Below are 24,451 nucleotides of genomic sequence, written 5' to 3' on the forward strand. Positions count from 1 at the left end.
TACACATATCATATTTTGAATCGCATATTATCGTAAACAACAGCCAGTTATTGATTAATTATTTATTAATTAATTAATTAGTGAGTAAATAATACTTATTAATTAATTAATTAATTAATTATTACCACACCGGCCTTCTTGCAAACCCTTGAGAAAGCAGAGGTCTTCGAAGTGCTTTGAACAAAAAGCGCTCGTTGAATTTCATTCGAACAAAACCATGTCGATCCAATTTTCTGGTCCATTTACTTTTCTTTTCTTTTCTTTTGGCCACTCAAACAGCTGTTTACCTGAATGTGAACAGTACTTCGCCACACAGCGCTGAGGCATTTCGCCGAATAACTCGATAACAATGGTGAAGAGCAGTTAACGGAACAATCAACAATGCATTACAATGTCTGACTGGTGACTTAGCATTCTGTAAATGACGTCACTTCCCGGTGATTACCGAAAAAAATAATTTTCTTGCCAAGCACGTTATTATAATATATAATGTAATAAATTCCTCATATATATAGTATATCAGAAAGAAGGAACATGAGAAACTCGAGAAAACCAAGGGCTCAGAGAGGAGCTAGAGAGAGCCTGGAAGGTAAAGGTGACAGTCGTGCCTGTGGTGGTCGGAGCACTCGGGGCAGTGACCCCCAAACTAGATGAGTGGTTGCAACAGAGGTGCACCATTCATCACTGTATCTTTAGTGTTCTTTTGCTGATGAGCAGTGTTTTGTTTGCACCAGACATCCCTTTTGGAATTATGGCCAAAACTTGGTTTCATTGGACACTAGCACATTTTCCACACATGTGAGATTTCACTGGAAAATAAATATAGCGTCTTGTCACCCCAGTTACACAGCCCAGAAAAATAATGAAGAAGAGAAATACTTGTCACGTGGCAGTATACAGCCAGTGCTTGCCAGAAATTTCTGCAGTTCCTTCGATGTTGCGCACAGCTTTCTTGGCAGCCTCCCTGATCTGTTATCTTCTCTGGTTTTCATTAATTTTGGAAACACATCCAGTTCTTGGCACTGCCGATCTTTTGCCTTACTTTCTCCACGTGGTGAAGACTGCCAAGATATATTTATTCATTCATTCATTCATTCATGCATTTCATGAAAAAAATGAAAGATATATTTCATTCCTTGGAAATTGTATTGTATACTTCTCCTGACTAATACCTTTGAACAAGGACGCTGTCAAAGCTGTCATTAACATACCGGTAATTTTGAATGTGATGGTTTAATGGTGAGCACAGCTCCATCCCCAGTAATAACAGGATGTTCACAGTTATGTCACCAGTTTATCTTAGTTTTTTAAAATTGGTTGTCAAATATTTATTCGGCATCAAGTTATCCCTTTTTTTCAAATGTGTTTTTTTCTGCCTATTTTTTTATATTTCACTAAACCTTGACATTTGAAGAGGGGTGTGTCGGTTTTTATAGCCACTTCATGCGTGTGTATATGAGTGTCTGGGGCGAAATGGCATCTTCAATTGTATCTGCCCAGTGAACTAGTTAAATACAGCCTGTGGCGCAAATGTTGTTCCTGTTGTTAGACCGTGACACTTTGTCCTCTTTTCCTTTTGCAGTGCTGTTGCACATGTGATCTGTGTATCATTTCATAAGCAAATTATTGAAAGTTTTATTTGCTAAATGTTTTGGATGTGAAGCAGTCTCATTTACATGTGACATATTGACATTACAAGGTGGATTTACCTCTCCGTGAGCCGTCACCTTACCGTGGTGGAGGGGTTTGTGTGTCCCAATGATCCTAGGAGCTAAGTTGTCTGGGGCTTTATGCCCCTGGCAGGGTCACCCATGGCAAACAGGTCCTAGGTGAGGGACCAGACAAAGCACGGCTCACAAAGCCCCTTATGAAAAATAAAATCGATCCTACTCAGTTTCCCTTGTCCGGACGCGGGTCACCGGGGCCCCCCTCTGGAGCCAGGCCTGGAGGTGGGGCTCGTTGGCGAGCGCCTGGTGGCCGGGCCTACACCCATGGGGCCCGGCCGGGCTCAGCCCGAAGAGGCAACGTGGGTCCCCCTTCTCATGGTCTCACTACCCGTGCGAGCTGGGCGGCAGCCAAAGGCGGGGACCCTGGCGGTCCGATCCTCGGCTGCAGAAGCTAGCTCTTGGGACATGGAATGTCACCTCTCTGGCAGGGAAGGAGCCCAAACTGGTGTGTGAGGCAGAGAAGTTCCGACTGGATATAGTCGGACTTGCCTCCACACACAGCCTAGGTTCTGGTACCAGTCCTCTCGAGAGGGGTTGGACTCTCTTTCACTCTGGAGTTGCTCACGGTGAGAGGCGCAGAGCAGGTGTGGGCATACTCATTGCCCCCCGGCTCAGTGCCTGTACATTGGGGTTCACACCGGTGGACGAGAGGGTTGCATCCCTCCGCCTGCGGGTGGGGGGACGGGTCCTGACTGTTGTTTGTGCATATGCACCAAACAGCAGCTCAGCATACCCACCCTTTTTGGAGTCCTTGGAGGGTGTGCTGGAGAGTACTCCTGCTGGGGACTCCCTTGTTCTGCTGGGGGACTTCAATGCTCACGTGGGCAATGACAGTGAGACCTGGAGGGGCGTGATTGGGAGGAACCACCCCCCCCCCCCCCCCCCGATCAGAACCCGAGTGGTGTTTTGTTATTGGACTTCTGTGCTCGTCACGGATTGTCCATAACGAACACCTTGTTCAAGCATAAGGGTGTCCATGTGTGCACTTGGCACCAGGACACCCTAGGCCGCAATTCGATGATCGACTTTGTAGTTGTATCATCGGATTTGCAGCCGCATGTTCTGGACACTCGGGTGAAGAGAGGGGCGGAGCTGTCAACTGATCACCACCTGGTGGTGAGTAGGCTCCGATGGTGGGGGAAGATGCCGGTCCGTCCTGGCAGACCCAAACGTATTGTGAGGGTTTGTTGGGAGCGTCTGGCGGAATCCCCTGTCAGAAGGAGTTTCAACTCCTACCTCCGACAGAGCTTTTCCCATGTTCCGGGGGAGACGGGGGACATTGAGTCCGAGTGGACCATGTTCCGTGCCTCTATAGCTGAGGCGGCCAATCTGAGTTGTGGCCGTAAGGTGGTTGGTGCCTGTCGTGGCGGCAACCCTCGTACTCGCTGGTGGACACCAGCAGTAAGGGATGCCGTCAAGCTGAAGAAGGAGTCCTATCGAGCCTTTATGGCCTGTAGGACCCCAGAGGAAGCTGACGGGTATCTACTGGTCAAGTGGAACGCAGCTTTGGTGGTCGCCGAGGCAAAAACCCGAGCATGGGAAAAGTTCGGTGAGGCCATGGAAGCCGACTTCCGGACGGCTTCGAGGAAATTCTGGTCCACCATCCGACGTCTCAGGAGGGGGAAGCAGTGCACCACTAACACTGTGTACAGTGGGGATGGGGCGCTGCTGACTTCGACTCGGGACGTTGTGAACCGGTGGGCAGAGTACTTCGAAGACCTCCTCAACTCCACCAACACGCCTTCCTTGGAGGAAGCAGAGCCTGGGGACTCTGAGGTGGGCTCTCCTATCTCTGTGGTTGAAGTCACCGATGTGGTTAAAAAGCTCCTCGGTGGCAAGGCCCCAGGGGTGGATGAGATCCGCCCGGAGTTCCTCAAGGTTCTTTGGATGTTGTGGGGCTGTCCTGGTTAACACGCCTCTGCAACATCGCGTGGTCAACGCGGAGAGTGCCTCTGGATTGGCAGACCGGGGTGGTAGTCCCTCTTTTTAAAAAGGGGGACCGGAGGGTGTGTTCCAACTACAGAGGGATCACACTCCTCAGCCTCCCTGGTAAGGTCTATTCAGGGGTGCTGGAGAGGAGGGTCCGTCAGGAAGTCGAGCCTCAGATTGAGGAGGAGCAGTGTGGTTTTCGTCCCGGCCGTGGAACAGTGGACCAGCTCTACACCCTTAGCAGGGTTCTCGAGGGTATGTGGGAATTCGCCCAACCAGTCTACATGTGTTTTGTTGACTTGGAGAAGGCGTTTGAACGTGTACCTCGGGGAGTTCTGTGGGCGGTGCTTTGTGGGTATGGAGCACCGAAACCCCTGATACGGGCTGTTCGGTCACTATACCACCGATGTCAGAGTTTGGTTCGCATTGCCGGCAGTAAGTCGGAATCGTTTCCAGTGAGGGTAGGACTCCGCCAAGGCTGCCCTTTGTCACCGATTCTGTTCATAACCTTTATGGACAGAATCTCTTGGCGCAGCCGAAGCGTTGAGGGGGTCCGTTTTGGTGGCCTCAGTATTGCATCCCTGCTTTTTGCAGATGATGTGGTGCTGTTGGCTCCTTCAAACAGGGCTCTCCAACTCTCACTGGAGCGTTTCGCAGCCAAGTGTGATGCGGTTGGGATGAAAATTAGCACCTCCAAATCTGAAACCATGGTCCTCAGTCGGAAAAGGGTGGAGTGCCCCCTCCGGGTCGGGGGGGAGATCTTACCCCAAGTGGAGGAGTTCAAGTATCTTGGGGTCTTGTTCACGAGTGAGGGCAGGAGGGCGCGAGAGATCGACAGGCGGATCGGTGCAGCGTCTGCTGTGATGCGGACGTTGTATCGGTCTGTCGTGGTGAAGAAGGAGCTGAGCCAAAGGGCGAAGCTCTCAATTTACCGGTCGATCTACGTTCCAACCCTCATCTATGGTCACGAGCTATGGGTCGTGACCGAAAGAACGAGATCCCGGATACAAGCGGCCAAAATGAGTTTTCTCAGCAGGGTGTCCGGGCTCTCCCTTAGAAATAAGGTGAGAAGCTCGGTCATCCGGGAGGGGCTCCGAGTCGAGCCGCTTCTCCTCCACATCGAGAGGAGCCTGGGCTTCCCTGCTAAAGCTGTTGCCCCCGCGACCCGGCCCCGGATAAGCGGTAGAAGATGGATGGATGGATGGAGGTGGATTTAACAATACAGTAATTGACAGGGTCACTTTATTAGCCTTTTGAGAAGACGCGTTTAAACACCGTGACCACATTCCCTTCCACTGCCAATATTGCCGTAATTGAGTTTAGATCCATGGATTTTTGTAGACCTCATTGAATAGAGTGGTGTGGCTAACACCACTCTATTCAATATCCAAGCAAATAATAATAGTAATAATAAATACAACTATGACCAATGGATCCAATAGATTTCTGAGTTTGAAAGCACTGATGTCAAAATCAGAGCCCTGGGGCCATTTTATGTGCCCCCATGAAAGCAAATAATTTACTTAAACTTCATGTTTCTTACAAAATACCAACATTGTATTTTTGTTTTCACGTTTTTACTGCTGTATATCCATCCATTCATTTTCCGATCCGCTTTATCCTCACAAGACCAAATATTGTCTTTTTAGAGTAAAATGCACTCCACAAAATTTACTGTGTACATATAGCAATAAATTAAACTTAGAAAAAATTGACTGAAATCTGAGTCCTTACATTCTTGACATTTCTTGATAGTAAACATTAAATGCAGTGGCGTTCTGTCAGGGCCAGCAATGCCTTCTCTGCTGGCCTAAACATTCTCAGAAAAGTAACATTAATAAATGTACTTTTCTAAGAATAACATAAATTTAATTTAGATTATTTTCATAAATATGTCAACAAAATGATTCTCTGTATTCTTTACATCAGATTATTTTCACTTAGTCGAGTGGTCGATAAATAACTTATTTATTATGGTAGAGTTTTTAACCAATCATATTTCAGCTAGCTTGTGTTGCCGGGTAAACTAACCTACTGGCACTGTGAAGGAGAGAGGGCACACATGGGAGCACTCTGCTTGGCATTTGAATGTGACCACAAGGCCCAGGGGCTAAATAGTAATGGACCACGATAACAAAATGAACCTGAAAAATAACTCATTCATGGGAAGTGAGAGGAGACTAATAAGACATATGCACAAGCTAACTGCCATCTGGTGTTAGTGAAGTCCACATTTCTCTCTCTCTCTCTCTCTCTCTCTCTCTCTCTCTCTCTCTCTCTCTCTCTCTCAAAAATGTTCCGGTTTGTTTTTGTACTGTTTGTCCTCAACCGAGGAATTAAACTGGCATCAATCTTGTATGTTTGTTTTGAAATAGAAAACATGTGTCTTCCCAGAATGTTGCCGCCGTCAACTTCTTCTGTAACTACGAAGAGAGCAGGGGAAATTACCTGGTGGATGTGGACGGCAACCGGATGCTGGACATCTACACTCAGATCTCCTCCATTCCTATTGGTTCGTAACAACACAGTTTAAAGATACGTAAACCCTCGCGGGTGAGTTATAGACCACAGTCCACTGGTCTCAGTGACATATTAACAATAATTCCTTTTTGAAAAGGGTTTCAACACGGTTTGTAGGTCGATTGTAAATCTTTTTATCACATTTATGTATGGATTAGATAATAATACTGTTGATGCATTGGTCAGCCTTGTGATGGGGTGGGGGCATTAAAACCAGACTACACTCCTGGAATATGCCAGCTTGTTTTATTGACCCTCGTATTACTGAGTTGTGGCCATGTCCACAATAAAGCAATCACATTCAAACTTGCGTTGAATGAGAGCCAACATTTAATGTGCCTCTGATCAACCCCACATAAATGCCCCCATAAATTTGTGGACTTGTAAAGATTAACCTTGAATGGTTTGTTGGTTGCAACACTGACATTCCATGTAAAACAATTATTTTATGTTATATATTGCTTACATAACTAACATCAGTCTCCTTTATGAAAACATTGTTTTCTTGGTTTTCTTGGTGAAATTGAAACGAAACTTACTCTGGTCTGCTTGCAATATATTCTTCATGATCATCATTATTTTTAAGCCTTAGTGTGAGGATCCAGGCTTCAGGCAACTTCCAAAAAGGGGGTTTTGTTCTTGCCAGGGACTTACACATTCATTAATTCAGTAGCTTAAAGGCTAACTGCTGTGTCTATTGCGTTTCACAAGTTATACAACCAGGACCAACCTGCTCAATATGCATCTAGATCTAATCTAGTTGATTGAAATGCCTGGCCCACTGTTTTCTCAAATGAATAAAACGTTCACGGTGGTCTTTGAACAAACTCGCCACATGAATAGCAATGGCACTTCTAATCTTACAAAAGAGAGACAAAAAAAGCAGGTACATTACAGTAGGCCATGTTTGGATGTGTGTGTCTTTGGGGGTAGGGGTGGAGGACTTGTTTTAATGGTCCATATTTAAATCATTAACAGGCTTATTAATATATATATATTTCTACATATGATTTTTTTTATCTTAAACATAAACGCCAGTCTCATATTCCACTACTTCCTTCTTCCTCAGACATTACATGAACAAAATTAAGTCATGTCTGAAGTCTTGTGGGATCCTCCAATGTCGCATGTTCATTTTGTTGTCTAAAAATAATCAGCTCTGAGACGCAAACGAAGAATGAAAACATGAATGTGAATGTCATTGTTGTACTTCACTGCGCTCTGCTGGTTAGAAGTGGGAGACAACTTCAATTTATGTAAGGCAGCGGATCACTTTACATAAAAAAGAAACATTCAAAGCTGTATTGTGTAATTGGAATAGATCAGAACCGAAGCTTGAGTTATTCGATTGCTTTTTGAAACTATATCATTGTTTGATGGTGTTAACTGTACAAACTGTCACCATGCCCATATTTGCGATTTGTTTCTTAATACTACTAACGCATATCATTATGGATTTTTTTGTTAAAAAGTGTTTTAAAATTGTTTTGAATGGTACGCTGCTTTTCAAATTCCTGTCATTAACTCAGTGGTACATCAAATAAATAAATAAATACTTTGCTTTGTAAGTACCATTTAAATGTGGTCGCCTTGTAGACGTATATCAAAAGCAAGGCCGGGTTTTTACTTTAGGGCCAATTCACAGATGTACACCATTTGCAACTTTAAAAATTTAATATTTTGCCGATTCTTAATTTGATAACCTATATTTTTCATCTATATTTCTCAACTCAACTGTATTTATAGAGCACTTTCAAACAGCCATCGCTGCATATAAAGTGATGTACATGGAGCGATTTAACATATACTGTAAAACAAACAGTAAAGCAAATCGATAATATTGATATTTTATATTATTCATCTATATTTCAACCTAAATAGGTTGACTGCACAACGATGTATACAAACATTTATCCATTCATCCAGCCATCCATTGCTTATTCTGAACAGGTTTGTGGATGGTGCTTGAGCCTATAGCAGCTGACTTCAGGCAGAAGGCAGACTATCCCCTGAACTGGTCGACAGCCAGTCGCAAGGCACATATAGAGACAAATGACCATTCAAGCCCGCATCCACACTGAGTGGGAACCAATCCCACCCTGCCCGCAAACAAGTCAGGCGGGTGTACCACTACACCATCAGCAATTTATGCACAAACACTGACTAGAATTCATCACCAGGTATAGCGTTAATCCTGAAATAATGAAGCCATATCATTTCCAGTCAGGAATATAAAATAAGTCTTATAAGTGAGATTTCATTGGAAATATTATGCCTTCCTACCTTGTGTGCATGATGAACAGAGTGCTGCTTTGGTCCAGTGTCTGAGTGGCTTAATTTACGAGCATGGACTTCACATTCTGGAACGGGGGTGGCGATCCTCCCTCAGGCAGTTCAGCTCAGCTCTGGCCTCTCGCTTGTTATGAATACTTGGCATGGCATTAGTTTCTTCATACATATCAAGTATCAATTCATTTTACAGTATTTTCCACATCGTAAGGTGCCACCTAAAAGCATTCAATTTTCTCAAAAGCCGACAGTGCGCCTTCCATATGATCAATATTCTGATTTCTTGGGCGTTGTGTTTTCAATATTCTATCAAACGCTTTGTTACAGCTGCAGCTTTTGCAAAAGTTCTCTATAAATAAAGCTGTATTGTAATGTATTGTATTGATTCCCTTTACAGTGGCTCTATCTAGTGGATGCATGCCGCAACTGCAGCCACTATTGTAGCTTGTATTCTATGCACCTTCTAATGTGGTGCGCCCTACATATGAAAACAAATTTAAAATTGGCCATTCATTGTAGGTGTACCTAATACGGTAATTTAGATAACTATATCTGAAAGATAATAAAACCCCCAAATTCACTATCTCAGAAAATTAGCATATTGTGAAAATTCTATGTGAGACATGGGTTTTAGCCATTGCATTCCTTGTGCCAAGCCACTCTTGAACAACAAACAGCGTCAGAAGCCTGGGCGAAAGACAAAAATGACTGGACTGCTGCTGAGTTGTCCAAAGTCATGTTCTCTGATGAAAGCAAATTTAGCATTTCCTTCAAGAACCAGGGTCCCTTAGTCTGAGGGGAGCGAGGGGAGTCACAGAATCCATGCTGCTTGAGGTTGAGTGTCAAATTTCCTCAGTCAGTCATGGTTTGGGGTGTTATGTCATCTGCTGCCTTAGTGTTTCCTGATTGCCAAGGTCGATGCGGCCGTCTACCAGAAAATTTTAGAGTACTTCATGCTTTCTGCTACTGACCAGTTTTTTTGAGATGCAGATTTCACTTTCCAACAGGACTAGCTATCAGTACTTAGTGTAAGGACCATGGTTTTTCTGTTCTTGACTGGCCAGCAAACTCGCCTGACCTAGAAAATCTCTTGGGTATTGTGAAGAAGACAACGCAATGTGCGAGACCCAGCAATGCAGAAGAGCTGAAGGCCACTATCAGAGCAACGTGCGCTCTCATAACACCGGGCATTGATCGACGACCATGTCTCGTCGGATTGCTGCACTAATTCAGGCAAATGGAGCCCCAATTAACCATGGAGTGCTGGACGTGTACATACGTTTCATTGTTTATACATTTCAGTTGGCCAACATTTCCAAAGGTCCTTTCTTTGTATAGTCTTAAGTATTAGTCTAATCTTCTGAGAAATTGTGTGTTTTATTAGTTTTGTGTACCTGCACCCTGGATGCATTGGGTGTCAACTTTATCCAAACCCAGCCCTCTTTCTGGCCTCTTTCAGGATACAATCACCCTGCTCTCCTCAAACTAATGTCCAACCCGAACAATCTGGTAGGTCCGTTTCTCAATCTCGTTGGATGCAATGATGCATTTGTTGCTCTACTATGTATATGTATATAGCTAATGATGTTGTTGAATTAACATCACATCACTGATTCCCTGTCCTGTTTCAGAGTACAGTTGTGAACCGACCCGCCCTTGGAATCTTGCCACCTGAGAATTTTCCGGACAAAATCACAGAAAGTCTTCTTTCTGTGAGTTATTTGTAAATAAACATGCTCTACTACATTCAATCGAGTATCGATACTGTAATTGACCTCCTCTATAAAACATGTATCATACGAGTACAATATAATGTGCAATATTTTGTCTTATCTAGGTAAGTAGCAGCACCGCAATGTGTTGTTTTCTTTCTCTTCTCTTCCCCTTGTTCAGGTGGCTCCAAGTGGAATGACTCGTGTGCAGACAATGGCTTGTGGCTCATGCTCCAATGAGAATGCTTACAAGGCCATGTTTATCTGGTACAGGGTGAGTGAATTCCCTGCGGCAAAAAATATGTATTGTCGTGTTTTGTTCTGTTGATTATGATTATGACTACGATGCTGGTTTGCTAACTGCGCTAACTGATAATCTTGATACACGTAAAAGCTTTGTTGGCTTAAGCAGACAGTATAAATGACAGAGAGGATGTTTCGGGGTGAAGGGGCCATCATGGGAAATCCACCTTCTATCCCGGCATTACGTTTCTTAACTAATAGATTAAGGACAAGCATTCGCTACTCCTGACTGGAGGCCTTATCAAAATTCAAGGTTATTGGTCGTTTGCTTTATGCAAATGTGAATCTTTAATCACTGTTCTGGCAAGTACAAATTCAAGTAAAATGTTATGTCGTATTGAATCAAATGTTCATGCAACTGGATTTCAAATGTGTTTGGTTCTTGGTGCAGAATAAAGAGCGTGGCCACACCTCACCATCCGATGAAGAGCTCCGTACCTCCATGATAAACCAGGTGAAAAAAACACTTCCCAGTTGATTTTCGTTTATATTCTGTATTGTTCTGGGTCTGGTGAACAAATCTTTGATCGTTATAGTTTTCATCCTTTGATTTTCCGTTTTTCTCAGGGCCCAGGTTGTCCAGACTTGAGTATTTTGTCTTTCATGGGGGGTTTCCATGGTAGAACTCTGGGTAAGTGTCGTGGGCAAAGTGAGTAACTTTAATCTACACAGTGCTTCAACTACTGTGAATTTCAATGTCATGTTTTGTCTGCCTATCTCAGTGGTGTCAAACATACGGCCCGCAAGGAGGTTCAATCAGGCCCACAGAATAATTTAAAAGTGAAAAAATGCATAAAAGACACGGAATGAATATTTTTAATAAGGTGCATTTCGGGGAGTATCCGCTCGGGGGACACACTGTTTTGATCAGAGAAGAAGACAACGTCACTGAGACAGACCCAACACTGCAGACGCTATCAAGGACATGTGAATACTTTATTCTTTACACATTTAATAGCACTCTCCTTAGTTTGTATGTCAAGTGTAGGCGAGGATTACATTTAGATTTTATATGCACATGACTAATGTTTGAAAAATACCTTTCTTTATAAATCTCATTTAATCTTCAAGGTGCATGACTACCGGTAATAGGAATGTGAATCTCAGCACTGAGGACGATTCGATACACATCTCGATGCACTACCAGCGATGCGATACTTAAACGATACATGGAATTTTCTGGCGACGCGATGTGATACGTTTCACCGTTTTCACGATGTGATATGACGCGATACACATTTAGTTCAAATCAATGCAATCCGATACGATACAGTGCAATTTGTTGTGATATTGTGCAATTAAACATGATGCAAATACGCAAATAAAAAAAGTAAAAAAAAAAAGATGGAATTCAGTATGGTATTGCAAAAAGTATACCACTTTATTCCTTATAAACAGTAGAACGTGTAAAACAGGTGTCACCAACATTTTTGAGGGTGAGAGCAACTTCATGTGTACCGATTGTGTGAAGGGCTACCAAATTGATACACGTCTGAAATAACATATTTGTCCAAAATACCTTCAATAATATGAGGATGGGTTATTTTTAATACTTGATGATTTAAATTGTCAGACTTTGATCGTGTTTCGAAATGTCTCACAGTACTGCCAATGTTTGCATTTTTAAATCATAATTTCTACTAGCAAATCACAATGTCCAGGCACTGGCGGGCTACTCAAGTGGTCTTCACGGGTTACCTGGTGCCCGCGGGCACCATGTTGGTGACCACTGGTGTAAAACAACTTATTTAAGCCCTTTCACAATTGGTTTTTGTGCAAAGAAATTTATCAATTTCAATTTAATTTATCAATCTTTCCGTCTTTCTTTTCCAAGGCGTAGTATTTCCAAACATGAGATCTGAATGTTGCGGGAGCATTAAATACAGTAGTTTCCTCGCTGCTGCTTGCGCGAACTCCACAATGTATCGCTAGTTGTGTACTGCACTGTATGTGACTCACGGCTTCCGTCCGTATTCAACACAAAATAATGATGGTGCATTCACAGCGCCTAGGAAAGGGCAGAAAGGTGACCGATACCCACCAATGCATCGTGATGAATCTTGATTTCACCCGCCACCGCGTCATACCCAGTGAATGAGCCCATGCACTCGCGTCGCGCACGTGCATCGATTAATATCGATTCTTTTCCACACCCTTATATTTTTCAATAGCAATTACTTGTTAAAGTTGTGTGCCTTTGTGCAATCAGTGGGATCAGTGCAATGCATATATGTGAATGAACAAAGTAAATTGCACATTTGTCTGAAAAAAATCTAAAGAGCTTCATGAAATGTTTTGTAAAAGATCTGTTAATTAAATTTCAACATTTTCCGAATGTTCTTATGCTTCTTTAGACCAAAACAAATGAAATACATTATTTTGGTTATTGATAGCAGAGTATAGTATCATTTTAATGGTCTGGTCCACTTGACATCTACCGAGGCCATATGTGGCCCACAATGTGAAATGAGTTTGACACCCCTGGCCTATCTCCTCAAATCAAAATTGATTGAACGACTACTTTTATCTATCCGAGCCATGAGTGACACAGCCTTAAGTCATCACACCAAGGCGTTCAATTCTAAATATATTGACGTTTTTATTTTTACTACATGGTTTTTAACTTTGTCTTTCCCAGGGTGCTTGGCGACGACACACTCCAAAGCAATACATAAGTTGGATGTGCCCGCTTTTGATTGGCCTATCGCCCCATTCCCCAAACTGCAGTATCCATTGGAGGAGTACAGCAGAGAGAATGCACAGGAGGAGGCTCGCTGTTTGGAGCAGGTCAGCTCTCCACATGTGTTCTAATAAGGACAACCTAGATGTAAACAAAATGATAATAAGAACAGCCCGAATGTTTTGACTGACTGTAAATTTCAATGGCTCATGCTTGGCTACTAAATTGTGTACAATAGAGATAGACCGATTCGTAGTCAGGCCGAGTACACTGGTCGACAACGTTTTAATCAGAGATGGCTAACATATTTTTGATGCTGATTTCAAAAATGTCAATACGTTTTTCCTTGTACATCAGGTTTTTGAGATATTTTCATTTTTTTTGTTTTTTAAGTTTGACCTGTAAAAACTTGCTTCATATGGATTTTACCGTGCGTTGTAATTTCTAGCTATAACGTTTCAGAAAAAAATCACCTAAACCCTTAATTCATAAATATTTAGTAATATTTGAAAAATGATATAATATGAAATGTAGTAATATATTTCATAAATAAATGATTCTATTACATGTTATATTATCCATCCATCCATTTTCTGATCCGCTTATCAGAAAATGAGTATAATAGTGTTGCGGGGTGTACTGGAGCCTATCCCAGCTGTCTTCCGGCAGTAGGCGAGGGACAACCTGAACTGGTTGCCAGCCAATCGCCGGGCACACAGAGACAAACAACCATCCGCACCCCTTCTCACACCTAGGGACAATTTAAGATGAGATAAGAAATCCTTTATTAGTGTCTCAATGGAGAAATTCCCAATTCACAGCAGCAATGTTTTAAAGTACTCCATTAACCTGCCATGCATGTTTTTGGAATGTGGGAGGAAACTGGAGAACACAACGCAGGCAAGGGGAAGCTTGGTGCATGTTCTTTGGGTTTCACCCTTAGAGATACTGTGAGAAGCTCAACCATCCAGAAGGGGCTCTAAGTAGAGCCGCTGCTCCTTCATTTTGCGAGAGCCGGAAGAGGTGACTCAGCGTCTCTTTAGGATGCCTCCTGGATGCTCCCCTAGGCCCCGGGACAACCCAGGATGCGCTGGAGAGACTGTGTCTCTCAGCTGGTCTGGGAACACCTCGGGATTCCCCCGCAAAAGCTGGATGAAGTGACTTTGGAGAGGGAAGTCTCTTCTTCCCTGCTTAAACTAATGTCCCTGTGACCCTTCCCCCGATAAGCGGAAGAAAATGGATGGATGGATGTTTTTGTACACATTTATAAAACTGTCCATCTTGCATCTTGGATGTGTCTTCAGGTAGAGGACCTGATCGGAAAGTGGAGGCAGAAGGGTAAGCCTGTTGCCGGGATTGTAATCGAACCCATTCAAGCTGAGGGAGGAGATAATCACGCCTCTGCGGAATTCTTCAGGAGCCTCCGCAAAATTGCCAGCAAGGTAACAGTAACGGCAACAGTAACAGCAATTGGGTCTTTTACAAGTGTGTCACGTGCCACAGTATCAATCTGTAATGGATTCTGGTGTCCAACGGCATTCAACATTGTTAGGGATCTGCTCCGTTTGTCCAATGTCGCACCTGTTGATGAGCATATCATTAGCTCTTTTCTGGCAAAAGAACTAATACTTACGGTCAAATTGTGCAACTGTCACGTGTTTTTATTTGTTTCATATTTTGAGTTGTCTGATTTTTCAGGACTTTTTTGTGTTATTAATTTTGTTTTTCCAGTGTGCCCCTGTAAGTGTTCATGTTAATATAATTTTGTTCAGTGCGTCTTGCTTCTCATGCCTCTCTGCCTTTTTGTTCATTTACCATCACACTACATGACAAACGTAGACCATTTTTACATAATGAATTAGTGACTACGGTACTTAGAGTGTAGAGTTACACTCATTCTTTATAAGTTTTATTTGTGTGTGTTCTTCAAAATATGGAAAGGTCTGGTTGCAGCAAGTAGGTTTTATGGGTACAACCAGTGTTTCATTCTGGGATAGTCAAGTGTTACAAATCCCGTGCAGGCTTATACTGTATTGTAATGAGTCACTTTTGAAGTTCTACAGGGGACAAGTGTCTTTCCCATTTTATACTGCATCATTCTAGCTAACAAGCAATCTAACTTGAAGATGTTTGTTTGATTTGTTTGTTTGAGATTCGTGTTTTGATGTAGAAAATAAAGTAAAGAATAGATATTAAATGTGGCGTATGTGAAGGGATAATTAATTCTCCATCACTGTAGTGGCCTTTTTATGAAATTGAAGAGCCAACTGAATTGAGATTGTAATGGTCAGGTTGTTTTACTTTGCAGTGTTTTCTCAAGTATCATGTATCAATCCATTGGTCTGTTTTCTCCATGCAGCATGGCTGTGCGTTCCATGTGGATGAGGTACAAACCGGAGGAGGGTGCACAGGAAAGTTCTGGGCCCACGAGCACTGGGGCATGGACGACCCCGCTGACATTGTCTCCTTCAGCAAGAAGCTTCTGACTGGTGGCTTCTACTACAAGGATGCATTTCAGGCTGATCAGGTTTGCCATTTTCCAGATTTACTCAAATAAAGACCAAAGCCTTTATCTAATCCTAATAAATCAAAATTAAAAGTGTCAAACGATTAAAATATTTAATCTAATTAAAAATGCAAATGTCATAATTAACTCAAATTCACTAAATATTAATCGTGATTACGCTCACGGTTTCTGAATTTACTTTTATATTTTTTGTCCTATTTTTCCCCCATTTTAATGCCCTCATCAACATGGAATCATGAATCAGTTTTTTTATGTGCAAACTGCAAATATTTACTGAAATAACAATTTCGATTTTCAGTTGGAGCAGTTATTCATACATAATCTCTCACACAATATTACTGTCTATCAACAACAGTGAAAAAAATATTTTGTCACACAACAGCTGCTTTTACAGCTCTTTTTATGGAATCAAAACAGAGCAATATAACATTATAAAGTGCGCATCTAAGGTAAACTAGAACTCAGCCTATAGTGGATTTAAGCCATGGTTGCATACTTGTTTTTTCTCAAGTTTGCCTTGAACACAGCAGTCAGGCTATGTTGATTCTGTTGGTCCTTCTTGCGCGGAAGTTTCTCTATGGTTTTGTGTCGACATCATTTCGATGACGACACTGGAGACATTTTATTTTCGCTAGGGCTACCACTGCACCGCTGAACTCTCGACGTGCCTCAGCACACCGTCACTGTCAGACGAACACATAGAAGCTCCACCCGTTATATTTACATGGACACGGAACACTGTAACCTTCCACACAAAAGAGTTCCAAACAAGTAACGTATTTTCACGACCATTCGGCGCACCGTGTTGTTGGGCACAGTCTCAGTAAGCAAATACTATTTCTGTATTTGACACATACACAAAACGCACTGTATTATTGGGCGCAGCCAGGCATGGTAAAACATACGCCAGCTTAAACATACGGCATGTTTGTTTGTTTGTTTGTTTGTTGAACATAAAACATATACAGTAACAATTTGACAGAAAATAAATTAAAATAGTAAAAGTAAAAAGAAAGAAATCAGTCTTCATTCAACACAGTTATTATGTTCAAGGGAGAAGGAAGAAGTAAAAAACGTATCTAGTCCTACCCTGTTATGTGTTTATATCTAATAAATCATTTTATATTAATCAGAAAAGAAAAAAGTAAGAAGAAAAACGTCTCCATTAAGGCTCATACTTTACCCTTAACCGTGATATTTTTACAATTTTTGGTTTGTATGGGGATTATATACATCCACACCCTGGCACTCTTGTGTCAATTTTCTCTTGTATTCATAATGGATATTTCAATACCTTTCTCTATTTATCAACTTAATTCTGATTTATCATTATATTTAATATTTAGAATTGATCATTTTAACTCTGATTGATGTAGGTTGTTTGTACTATTTTTTTGAATTTATTTTTTAACTCAGCAGGCGATTTACTCATTTTCAGGTCCGTTTCGAGATTATTCACAGATTAACACCTTTGATGGATACACTTCTTTGCTTGATGTTTGTTCTTGTTTTGAGTTTTTTGTATAAGATGGTACCTCTTGAATCATAGCTGCTTTCTCGAATTTCGTAAAACTTCTGAATGTTTTGGCAGAGCAGGTTATTGTGTGCTTTGTACATTAATTTGGTGATTTTTTTTGGTCATAAAATTTCATCGTATTTAATTTGATAAATAGTGGATTTGTGGGTTCCGTATATTTTGATCTAGTAATAATTCGAATAGCTTTTTTTGTAGTTTTAGAATAGGGAGTGTGTTTGTTTTGCAGGCATTTCCCCATATTTCCACACAGTAGGTCATATATGATAATAATAATTAACTGTATAATGTGTACAAAGATCTCTTATTTAGCACTTCCTTGGTTTTGCTAGGGGCCTGTCTTTAGCGTCCTCATATTAAGGGTGTGGAAAATAATCGATATTAATCGATACATCGATGCGCACCTCCGCGATCCGAGTGCATCGGCTCATTCACTGGGTACGACGCGATTGACGGGTGAAATCGCGATTCATCACGATGCATTGATGGGTATCGGTGAAATCGCGATTCATCACGATGCATTGATGGGTATCGGTAAAATCCGATTCAATCGCCGTTTTATTCATGTTAAACGTCACATATCTGCCCTTTCCTAGGCGCAATGAATGCACCATCATTGCTTTGCGTTTTGTGTTGAATACGGACGGTAGCCGTGCGTCACATACAGTCCAGTACACAACGAGCGAAACATTATGGAAGTTAGCGCACGCAGCAGCAAGGAAACTACTATATTTAATGCAGCCGCAACATTCAAATCTTATGTTTGGAAATACTACGGCTTCGAAAAGAAAGACGGAAAGCTTGATAAAACCTCCGTAATTTGCAAGGAATGTCGCACTAAGAAGCCATACAACGCCAGCACCACAAATATGCAGACCCACTTAAACCGATGGCACCAGATCACCGACAAGTCTCCCTCCCGCTTCCCCGCCCAGTTCCTCGTCGGACACCGGAGAAACTCTTGGTAAACCAGGTCAGGATCAGAAAAAAATTGCCTCTTATTTTGGGAGTCCCCTTGCAACTCACTGCGACCGCGCAATGGCTATAACTAAGGCCACTGCTTATTTCATATGCAAAGACCTCCAGCCTTAGCGTGGTGGACAACGAGGGTTTCAGACAGCTCGTGCACGTTTTGGAACCCAGGTATAAAATACCAGACAGGTCTGTGTTCACTTACAAACATATTCCTGATGTGTACAACAAAGTGAGAAGTGAGATTACTGTGTCGCTGAACAGTGCGCAAAGAGTTGCACTTACAGTGGATGGGTGGACATCTTGCGCTATAGATTCATATATATATATATATATATATATATATATATATATATATATATATATATATATATATATATATATGAATATTTCATATAAGACACTCAGTGAGAGTCTGTTTGTGTTTACACTATAGCAACAGCTGTGAGTCTCAGGTGCCAAATTGTTTACATTTTCTTTGCACAAAACCCAATTGTGAAAGGGCTTAAATAAGTTGTTTTACAAGTTCTACTCTTTATAAGGAATAAAGTGGTATCCTTTTTGTAATACCATACTGAATTCCATCTTTTTAAAAGCTTTTTTTCTTTGCTTATTTGCATCATGTTTAATTGCACAATATCGCAACAAATTGCATTGTATCGTATCGGATCGCATTGATTTGAACTTAATGTATATCGAATCGTAGCGCATCGTGACGACGGTGAAACGTATCGCATCGTATCGCCAGAAAATTCCATGTATCGTTTAAGTATCGCATCGCTGGCAGTGGATCGTGATGTGTATCGAATCGTCCTCAGTGCTGAGATTCACATCCCTACCTCATACACGCCCACCCTTCACTCATTGGCGGACTTCCGCATGCCTGTCGTCAGTCACTCCGCCTTTCTTTATATAAACAGCGTGTCGGCCCGAGGTGCTCTCAGTCAGGCTTTGGAACTTGGCGCATACACTAGCCCAGGGGTGCCCAAACTTTTTGGACCGAAGATCTACTTTTCGATCAACTAACCTCCCGGGATCTACCCTTACCGGCACGCACGTGCACACACACACACATGCACACACACATGCAGGCACGCCATGATGACAGCCTGAAACTGAGGGATGCGATGCACTTTTGCAGCCTGTTAACTATCGTAGCTCACACGTACCGTTTTAAAGCGCTTCCCTGGGCCCTCCTAGATTCCTATTCTTTGCCCGTGCCCTTGGTGAATTGTACACGAAGCAAACTCTTTAATGAGAATAATGACGATAACTGATAGAGCGCAACAGCTCTGATCACAAGCTGCAATTGCAAACTGTTGAGCGCTAACAACTTCCGCTGACGTAGGGCATGCTAGGTTAAAGATTTACCTCCTTTATTTTATTTTTAAATATTTTTTTGTGAAAATGAGACTGATAGGATGATTAGGGTGCAGCGTACGTTAAAACAAAAAATATATATTTCTAACTCCTTGACACTCCTCGGATCTACTTGGGACGTATCTTAGATCTACCGGTAGATCAGGATCGACGTAATGGGCATCCCTGCACTAGACGCTCTGCATTATAAGGCGTCTTTTCCATTTTGGAGAAAATTTAAGACTTTTAATGGCGCCTTATAGTCGTGAAAATACGGTAACAATCGCGTCAGTGGCATACATCGCATTCGACAGGTTACCTGCTCTTTATTCACCAGAGGCTCATCAACCTGATCTCTTATTTCTCTCCCGAAACAGTATCTTCTCCCGCTTGGTGTACCTTAGCCTTCTCCACTACATACAGTCTCTGTACACAGCTTGTAATGGAGGCTCTCGCTGGCAATCCGTAGTGGAGTCATTAGATGCGATGTGAATGATTTCAGCTTGAGTCGAGCTCTGGACAATGTTGACAGGCTTGCATGCCGTAGCCATACATTTAGCTATGGCTTCAGCAAATTTGTTCTTCGTTGTGTTCTTCATCCATTTTCTTCGCTTTGAAATGATCCATAGCTGTCTGTCTGAAATGAGGGGGCGGAGTACTGACGTCAGCTGTGTGCTTGGCCATTAGGTGGTATTTTAGACTCGACGTGCTATGATGATAGCTCAGTTTACGACTGCAAAACACAGGTAACTTTGGTCTTGTCAGTGGAACAATCTGGCAACTTTTTAAAAGTAAACTTTCCATTCATAAACTCTTTAAGTATCCATTTTTGGTGCCTCACGCATGCGTGGACCTATTTAGCGCGCTTGTTGTTTTGTTTCTGGTTTATTTATAGAGCAACGTAACATCCGCTGTGACGTGTGTTGTGCTCATCTTGCGAGAAAAAATGTAATCCAGTTAAAATTAATTTAAATTAATGCCAATAAAAACACGCTAAACTGACGGGCTCGAATCAAAATATATGTATTTATTTTTGCAGTCTTTGAATCCCCCTCACTGTCATAGCTGTGTCACATTGTATTCTTTTACACGTTGCTTGCCTGTTGTCAGCCCTACCGCATCTTTAACACATGGATGGGAGACCCTACAAAGAACTTGTTGCTTTCTGAGGTCCTCAGCGTGATTCGCAGAGAAAACCTCTTGGTGGAGGTGAACCGTTCAGGAAAAGCCTTGATGAACGGCCTGAATGAGTTACAGGTAATGTGTTTCTGTGTTGATTTCTGTGTGTTATTGAATGTCAAATGATTCTGTGTAGCTTGCCTGAAGTGTTGTAGTTGTTTATTTACACAAGATTTGTATTCATTATTTCAAGCATTTGTAATCGTATTTATATTGGCTGCACTGACCAAGTAAAGGATCCCAAAGTGTGTTATACAATATATTTGTATATTCTATATTTGTGTTAGGCTTATTTTAAGACTAGCACAGGACCCACAGTCAGACACAATGAACTCAGTACTGGTTTATTGGGAAGAAAAGGGACAGGTCAAGGAGGCAGGAACCAAAGGCAGTCAGAGAAATCAAACGCAGGTGTACAGGAAGGCTGAGCGTAACAGCTAAGAAGCAGCAAGTACGGCAGAGAAGACAGCTAACGAACTGGCAATGGGTGTGGCTGACGAGGTGAAGACTGGCAGATGTGTCGTGAGACAGGTGCGATGATTGGAGAGACTGAATTAAGGGAAAGGTAACAAAAAACAACAGAGGGAGGGGCCACACAGTGGAACACTAAGGACAGACAATGTGTTCTAACAATTTATGTTTGAACTTCTCCATACTGTCCGTTCCGTCCGTCCGTTATCCGAGCCACTTATCCTCATAAGGGTCGCGGGCGTGCTGGAGCCTATCCCAGCCGTCTTTGGGCAGTAGGTGGGTTACACCCTGGACTGGTTGCCAGTCAATTGCAGTTCTCCATACTGGACTTTACTTATTTTTCCAATTCACGGTTCAGAACATGAACAATGCTGCTCACGAGCTCTTGCTCGGTTAGAGTATGACCTAGATGCCTCTTCTTCTCAGGCTCAGTACGTCGGCATCTTGAGTCGAGCTCGAGGGCAAGGAACTTTCTGTGCCATTGATGTCTGTGATGATGCAACACGCAATAACATCCTTCAGAAGGCCCGGAACAAGGGTATGTAATGTGTCACTTTTCATTTATTTCATTCTTGACTCTTGTATTTGCTTCATTCTTGATCATGATGGAAACAAAAGGGCCATGCAAACTAAGTCGACATCTACCTTATCTTCTCACTACTCTGCGGTCACATGCGACACACACGCACGCACACACACACAGACACACAGACACAATCTATGCCACAGCAGGGAGATGGTGCCTTACTCAGAATGTATACTGGCATTTGTCATCCACACTTGGGTCTCAAGCTAGATATAAAAATTGGCACACTATTTCCAAAACTTACTTTTGAAACATTCTGTTGATTTGAATCAAACTGAAATCTAGTACATTAAACATGTCAGACCATTAAAATTTGTAATTGTAATAATCACGTGATTTCTGTGGTTTAAGTATTGGAACAGCAAGATCCATTTCATTGTCCTTGGTGTAGACTGAATATATTTGGGTGTCAGATTGAAAAATTAATAAGCGACAGAATTTCAAAATGACAGCTTTTGTTTGATGGTATTTTAATATTTTAATATATTTTTAAATATTTTATTTAATTTTAATTTTAATTAATTCAAATTGTAAAAATGTAAAATGTAATTTAATTTTAAATTTAAATTTAATGTAATACATTTTAATCTCGATGTATTAAACGACTCAGCACAGAGCACCTTTTGTTTGAAGCCATTAACTTTTTAAATGAGCAAATGTATTTAAACTAGAGCTGTCAGTTGAGCGCGTTTTTATTGGCATTAATTTAAATGAATTTTAACGGGATTCAATTTTTTCTCGCGAGATTAACGCGACACACGTCACAAGCGGATGTTACGTTGCTCTATCAATAAACCAGAAACAAAACAACAAGCATGCTGCAGAAGTCCACGCACATGTCTGTTTTGCCAGCCACAGCAGCACCAGACACCGAAAAACGGATACTTAAAGAGTTTCTGAATGGAAAGTTTACTTTTAAAAAGTTGCCAGAGTTGCTCCACTGACAAGACCAAAGTTACCTGTATCATACAGGTATACGATGTATGCCACTGACACGATTGTTACTTGTTTGGAACTATTTTGTGGAAGGTTACAGTGTTCCGTGAACATATAAATAGAGCAGGTGGAGCTTCTCTGTGTTCGTCTGACAGTGACGGTGCGCTGCAGTGGTAGCCTTAGCGAAAATAAAACGTCTCCAGTGTTGTCTTCGAACCAAGTGTAGACGAAACCGTAGAGAGACTTGCGCGCAAGAAGGACCAAGAGACTCAACATAGCCTGACTGCTGTGTTCAAAGCAAACTTGAGAAAAAACGAAGTATGCAACCATGGCTTAAATCCACTATAGGCTGAGTACGAGTTTACCTTAGATGTGCACTTTATAATGTTATATTGCTCTGTTTTGATTCCATAAAAAGAACTGTTAAAGAGGCTGTTGTGTGACAGTAATATTGTGTGAGAGATTATGTATGAATAACTGCTCCAAGTGAAAAACGTTCATGTAAAATTGAAAATCGAAATTGTTATTTAAGTAAATATTTGCATTTTGCACGTAGAAAACTGATTCATGATTCCATGTTGATGAGAGCATTAAAATGGGGAAAATAGGAAAAAAAATATAAAAGGAAATTCAAAAACGATAAAAAATGTGTGAGTAATCACGATTAATTTTTCAAAAATTCAATCAAAGGTGTGTATCAGTAATAGGTGTCAATCTATGGAATAAGCTTGAAACGGACCTGAAAATGAGCAAATCGTTGGAGGAGTTCAAAAACAAATTCAAAAGATTAGTACAAAAAAACTACATGAATTAGAATTAAAATAGATAAATTTGATATACTTATAAAATATACTAATATAACTGTTTGTTCTTGTTTTGGATTTTCATCAACTTAACAATTGTATTCAAGAAATGCTAATTATAATGAAGATCAGAAAATTGAAACACAAAAGAAGAATAACAATATACATACAAACCAAAAGGTCTATAAATAGAATAGTCGTATTTGATGATAGGTAGATTTTTCATTTCTTCTTTGTAGTGAAAAATGATCAATTCAGCTACATAATAAGGGGTAGGACTAGATAAGTTATTTACTTCTTCCTACTCCTTTGAGCATACAACTGTGATGATGGTGTGTGTTACGTTCCAAAAAGAACAAAAAGAAGAAGTGATAGGTGAAATCCGTGAAGTAGTGAGCTTTATTTTTTTAGTTATTATACAATCCTGAACTATGTATACAATGAAACCAAAGACCAAAACCTGTTTCAGGCCCAAGCACAAAAAAACAAATGTTTTCGACAAATAACTATAATAGTTTTTGGAAATACTGTACTGTAAAATATTATTGCTTGAGTGTGTCCTCGGGTGCCTTTGCCGGTGCAGAATGTTTCGTCGACATTGTGGGTGTATGTATGTACAAAGACGAGGTCCGGAGACTGTTCACGTTGGTGAGTGCCTTAGCCAATCCGGATGCAGCATGCAATTCACTTTTTAAAAACATTTTAAAAACTGCACAAAAAAAAAAATCAGTGAAACAGCGAAGCCACGGAAAGTGAACCGCGTTAGAGTGAGGGATCACTGTTTTGCATGATGAAGCTTCTCCCCATTAGTTTGAATGGATTTTTCTGTAAATTGGTGGGATCACTGTTTTGCATGATGAAGCTTCTCCCCATTAGTTTGAATGGATTTTTCTGTAAATTGCCCGACAAATTGGTTTTGTAGAC

The 24,451-nt window shown here is 41.5% G+C and overlaps 1 protein-coding gene across 1 annotated transcript in view; it reads left to right on the forward strand.

Moving 5' to 3' along the window:
- abat (4-aminobutyrate aminotransferase) overlaps positions 1 to 24,451 on the forward strand; it is a 38,132-nt gene that overhangs the window by 9,233 nt on the left and 4,448 nt on the right. Inside the window, exons 5-15 of the mRNA XM_052049679.1 lie at positions 6,051 to 6,168; positions 9,925 to 9,974; positions 10,097 to 10,177; positions 10,359 to 10,451; positions 10,872 to 10,934; positions 11,048 to 11,111; positions 13,119 to 13,267; positions 14,465 to 14,602; positions 15,520 to 15,687; positions 20,663 to 20,809; positions 21,629 to 21,740. Coding sequence (XP_051905639.1) covers positions 6,051 to 6,168; positions 9,925 to 9,974; positions 10,097 to 10,177; positions 10,359 to 10,451; positions 10,872 to 10,934; positions 11,048 to 11,111; positions 13,119 to 13,267; positions 14,465 to 14,602; positions 15,520 to 15,687; positions 20,663 to 20,809; positions 21,629 to 21,740 — 1,183 coding nt within the window. The remainder of the gene's footprint in view (positions 1 to 6,050; positions 6,169 to 9,924; positions 9,975 to 10,096; positions 10,178 to 10,358; positions 10,452 to 10,871; positions 10,935 to 11,047; positions 11,112 to 13,118; positions 13,268 to 14,464; positions 14,603 to 15,519; positions 15,688 to 20,662; positions 20,810 to 21,628; positions 21,741 to 24,451) is intronic.

The sequence above is a fragment of the Hippocampus zosterae genome, chromosome 17 (genome assembly GCF_025434085.1).
Source record: "Hippocampus zosterae strain Florida chromosome 17, ASM2543408v3, whole genome shotgun sequence".
NCBI classification, from domain to species: domain Eukaryota; kingdom Metazoa; phylum Chordata; class Actinopteri; order Syngnathiformes; family Syngnathidae; genus Hippocampus; species Hippocampus zosterae.